This window comes from Protomyctophum bolini (assembly GCF_963924005.1).
Source record: "Protomyctophum bolini genome assembly, chromosome: 17".
NCBI lineage: Eukaryota > Metazoa > Chordata > Actinopteri > Myctophiformes > Myctophidae > Protomyctophum > Protomyctophum bolini.
In genome coordinates, this window is record NC_137878.1 from 33,152,859 (window position 1) to 33,158,321 (window position 5,463).

A 5,463-nucleotide genomic window follows, 5' to 3' on the forward strand; every position below is an offset into this window, starting at 1 on the left:
TCACTAAATCCCACCCCAAAAAGCGATTGTCCAATGCCAATCCAAATAGTTTATCAACGGTTGCTATGCAGGTCAAGCTTTCTTCGCTGCTAACGTGCCTATTGGACAAGGATGGGTTGGGGAGGGACTTGGTGAAGGGCTAATTCACTAACTGGACCACAGTTTGAGAGCCACTGGTGTAACACAGTGTTTCCAGTGAGCTAACATGGACGATAACTCTGTCTGACTCTGTTTGACCACAATGGAACAGAGCCTTCATTAGTATAATATAGTATAATAATTTTTCCAATATTGCTGCTGTGCATATACAGAGCCTATTGAAGACAACAGCAGTTAGGTTTTCCTTAAAGGTTGTCTTTAATTCTGTACAACAGCAGAAAGCTCCATTCACCTGCATCACCCGCCTGCCATGCCAGCTTATATAACCACCACTAGTTAGTTACCACACCACGATAATATAAAACAATCTGTCATATCTGTCATGAGTCATGAAAGAGATATTTTTGAGCTCAGATGGATGGCTGATTCATCCTGTGTGCATTGAATTTAGTTCCATGCACAGGTGTGTGCCGCACGCCCAGCTCTGAATTAGTTTAAATGGGGCATTGTTTAAATCAGGTCTGCTTCAGTCATCCTTATCTTCACCCACCAGACGTTGGGTGACAGGCAGCAAATGGCGACAGTATACTTTTCACTTTTGAGGGGGCTTTAACTGTTCGCAGCCCACCAGTGTTGCTTTTTTGACAGCACATTTTGATTTTGTTTTATTGCCCTGGTCTTTTGAATAATATTCTGTTTAGTTTTAGTCATATTCTAATTTTAGTCATCTGAAAAGGTTTAGGTTTAGATTTTTAGTCAACTAAATGTTTTAGATGACTAAATCTACAGCTAATTTAAGGTTAATAAAAAAACGAAAAACAAATGTATTTTGGAGGGCTTGGCTGATTTTACAATTGTTTGCATACTGAAAATAGCCGATATACAAGCTTACAACGCACCACAGCTCGACACGTTGTGAGCTTGTAGACCAGCTATTTTCAGCAAACATAAAGTGACGTCTTTTCTCCACTATTCCCTCCTGAACATTTTAGTCTAGTTTGTATTTGTTGACAACATTGTCATTTATAATCTCAGTTTTAGGCATATAGCTTAGTCTTTATTTAATTTTATTTAGTTTTCACCAGTGAAAAAAGTCGATAGTCGATGGACATTTTTCGTCATAGTTTTAGACAGACTCAGTAGCTACTGAACACGTCAACTACACCACCTCATAATCACATTCTAGAGGAGTAGTAACCTTTTTCATTGACTGTCATTGTAAATGACCAGAACATTGGGAATGACCATGGAAATATAAAGAGATGGAAAATAAATAATTAAACCAACTGAACAATAATATCAAATTGTGAATTATTTTTTTAATATTATATATTCTCACGTCATCAAGTTGGACATTCACACAAACATAAATATATTCCTGAATAAATTAGACAATAAATAAAAAAACATGTATTTTACAATAATAACATTTAACGGTAAACTCCCATGTTGCCTGTGGCTGGTAAACGGTGCGGGTGAATGACTATGATGATGTCATCACTCGAATGATGTCAGCAGGACAACAGAATCCCAGCAATTATTATACACATTAAATATACAGCATTTTGAAGATGATGGATTTGACAATGAAATATCTGCGTTTGTGAGCGGACAACAATTCCTATTGACTTGTGCAACACAGAGGAGCTGGTGTGAATCCATAAATTAATGATCACAACATTTGCAGACCGCCGACAAAAGTGGTCTATATTTGAATTTCATAACAGAAGACCAGTATTATGATATTTTCCTAATTGTTAAAAACAGACATGCGTATAGTGTCGAAGAAAATAACAATTGCTACATTTTTGGTGAGCTCATTCAAAAACATACTGGCTTTACTTCAATCATAACATCAAACTGGAGCCTTGCAATTCCTCAACACAATGGACCTTACTGTAGCACAGCTATCTTAAAGTATGCTGCATGTCCTTGTGCGATTGATTGTATAAGCATTTGTGCGTGAGTAGCGTGACATTAGTAGTGTAAATCTTGAAAAATTGAACAAATTGTTTGCTGGAGGCGAAGGCTTATAGGATGGTTCTCTTCATTAAATTGTTAAGCTGCAATTGTGCATGATAATTGACATGATAAAACTGCATTTATCCTAATTTTAGGACAGTGAAAATCAGCTCTGATACAGAGGAATATTTAATCCAAATCATATAATAGATATGTTGTTAAGAGATAACCGTAAACCAAACTAGCAATAGCAAACAACTCGTATAAAAAAAACGGCATCAAGGTCATTTGGGTAAACAGATAAACGATACATTCATATGCAGTACAAGGCATAATTCCTCAAGGTGGCTCAATGGAAAAGTGTCCATTCATTCAGAACATTGTCTTAAGGATGGACAATGCATTGGACCTCAACCACTTTCAACATGGCATGTCATGGTGAAAAGTTCTATAAACTTTCAAAATTGTTCAAAAACTGTCCTTCTTTATGTCATTTAAGACAATGTCAGATCTTTGGTGGCGGAGGGGTCCCTCTTTAGATGGAGGCATCCAGTCCCGTATGTATTCACTTTAGAGAATCACTCCTAGTTATTTCAGACCTGTCTTTCATTCTCTCCCTCCCCGCACACACACAACACTGCCAGAGGCCTCTCTGTAGGATGGTCCACTGCTGCACCCACTTTGCCCAAGCGGTTGGTACGTAGGTGTTTTTGGTTCCCCATGTGAGAGACGAGGGTTCGAATCCAGGTGGTCAAACATGTTCTACTACCACACCCTTCCCTTTGAATATTGCACTTGTTGCTACTTGGCTGGTTGTGATGTTGTGGGTTTGGGTCGCTGAGCTTATTCTGCTGTGGAAAATGAACGTCGGGGACGTGCACTCAGGTCTCTACTTCCTACTCCCGTGCTGCAGCCTAGCGGCCCTGGATGGCCTTGTCCTGGAAGACACTGTGTGATGTGCAGTCGCCATGTTAGATTTGACCACCGATCTGTAATGAAAAGAAACCGGGAACGGGAGAGTTAGCTCACTAGCTCTACAAATGACTCAACACCATGAGGGATTACGTTGAAGCATTGAGCTTCACCACTTAACACTATACACTTTGTCATGCACCGGATAGCGAAAATAGCCGATCCCCTGGACAAGCTCACAACGCATCGAGAAATGAGACGTTGTGAGCTTATAGAGGTTTTGCTTGTAATCATGCTGAAAGTGGTTCATCCATGCCATTGTCCAACCGACTCAATGTGGTTAAGGGTGATTAAGACATGTCGAAGGTTTTACCTGAGAGAGGCCAGCAGTAGGTTGGATTCTGTGTCTGCCGAGGGCTCAGCCACAACAATGCTGGGATTCTGTGAGCTGTGAATAGAACACATAGCATAAACTTGTTAAACACAAACCAAAACCTGGGAACTTCCCAAATTGCTGCAAAACTAGCAATTTGCTCTGCATTCAGTTGTCATGTCGCCTGAGGCTATAATGTCAACTTATGATTGCCCAATTTGTGAAGTGACTTAAAGAAGTCACTACAAAGACATTACTGCAAAGGCATTTCCAGAGAAATGGGAATAGGTTTTGCGACAGTGAGTATATTCCCCATGCACCCTTGGTTTCATAATTAAAAGTTAAAAGTAACTGCCTATAGTGGCAAAACAAAAATGGCAGCATGACCAATAAACCTGTATGACCTCTTACGCCTTCCAGAAAATGTAAGCATTTTCTTCCCACGTCTACCCAGATACTGCATTTACTGCAGACACAATAAGCCTTCCTCCTCTTTCTATGTCAATTTGAACCATCTCCTCCTGGCCCTGATACATCTCCTCTTGGCCCTGATACAGGCCCTTCACACATGGCTGATGCCGGAACGAGACACAGACACTACTTTGATACCATCTATCTTCTGAGGGAGGAACGGGTTGACAAGAAGGGAGGCGGGGACGGGAGGAAGGGCATTTTTGGGAGGGGAGCTCACCTGTCATGGCAGAAGGAGGAGCAGCTTGGATCGGCCGGGTTGGCGCACTGACACCGCTCGTCCACGGAGCGGCGCCGCCGAGACAGCGGGCTCCCCAGACCGTACGGGAGGATTTTACTGCGGAGAGAGAAAAAAAGAGTGGTTATTTATAATACAAGCTTTTTGTCTCAAGGTGCATTAACGACATGGATCCTATACCGTCCCCTGGCTGAACGGATGGCTAAAGTAACACATCTACAGATGTGTATAGATGGGCTATTTTCACTGTTCTGTTCTAGATTTGTAGTGAAGTTAATAGATTTTATGTAGTAGAGGTTATGTTATATATATATATATATAAAAAGAGGATCCCGTATTGTCCCTGGGTGGACACCGGTCAACTCTGCTTTTGGGAAACTCTATAACACTCAAGCTTGATGTGTGAATCCCTTGAATATGAATCTATTGGGCTCTCGTATTCAAACTCACCTAGGGGTGTTGACCCAGATGATGTCCAGGTGACAGAAGTAGATGCACTCTTTGTCCAGCCAACTGTTGCACGAGCAGCGCTTGGTCCTGACCAGACGGTGGTGCTCTGGAGACGGCAACGATGACGGGGCAGGTGGGAGGTCCGGCTGGCTAGATAAGGGAAGTCCAAACCCTGAAAACATACAAGGCATCAAAGTTTTAAAAAAAAGAAAGTGCCAACTAATTCAATATCATAATTTAAAAAGTGTCAAGTAATAACTTGGCATAGGTTAGCATGACTGTGGAATTAACGATTATCATCATGCAAATATGAACAGATCGGATCTACCAGTGGCAGACACCCACTTGGTTCACGCCTCACAGGGATTTGATCGTGATTAATTATAGAAATTAATCCAAGTTAAATAGCGTGCGGGCTGCATAATAAGATTGGATGTGTTGATAGTCATTAAGCCTATTTAATGAGCACGCTGGCGGGCTTATCAGACACTGTGCATACACGACATGAAGCTGTACTGTACTGAAATGCTGCAGTAGGTCAGGGAGTGTGTCAAATATTGACACCTGGCAGGTGTCAATATTTGACACACTCCCAATATTTGACCCACAATGCTTTGAGCAGGTGTCACCCACAACGTAACTTATGACTAAATGTTGATATCTTTACTTTTGTGTTCGAACTTTGCGAGAATTATTGTAGAATACTTTTAACTCTTCTCCATTAGAAGGGAAACAGTACATTATGGAATATTAACCATTTAAGCCCTATATATAGCCAATCTACAAGCTCATGTTGTGAGCTTGTATATATATCTGCTATTTTTGATATTTGTTGAAATTCTGGAAAGTATTACATTATTTTAAATATCTAAATCTCAATACAGTCAGCAATGCACCGGGGGAAACATAAATGTAAATTTGTACTTTTTCCAAGCATGTACTCAAATACACATTTTGA

The 5,463-nt window shown here is 40.7% G+C and overlaps 1 protein-coding gene across 1 annotated transcript in view; it reads right to left on the reverse strand.

The window, feature by feature from the left end:
* Positions 1-1,420: 1,420 nt before the first annotated feature.
* Positions 1,421-5,463, reverse strand: part of edn2 (endothelin 2) — a 5,265-nt gene continuing 1,222 nt past the window's right edge. Inside the window, exons 2-5 of the mRNA XM_080786906.1 lie at positions 4,506-4,677; positions 4,038-4,154; positions 3,347-3,421; positions 1,421-3,050 (exon numbers count right to left, since the gene is read on the reverse strand). Coding sequence (XP_080643032.1) covers positions 2,951-3,050; positions 3,347-3,421; positions 4,038-4,154; positions 4,506-4,677 — 464 coding nt within the window. The 3' untranslated portion in view covers positions 1,421-2,950. The remainder of the gene's footprint in view (positions 3,051-3,346; positions 3,422-4,037; positions 4,155-4,505; positions 4,678-5,463) is intronic.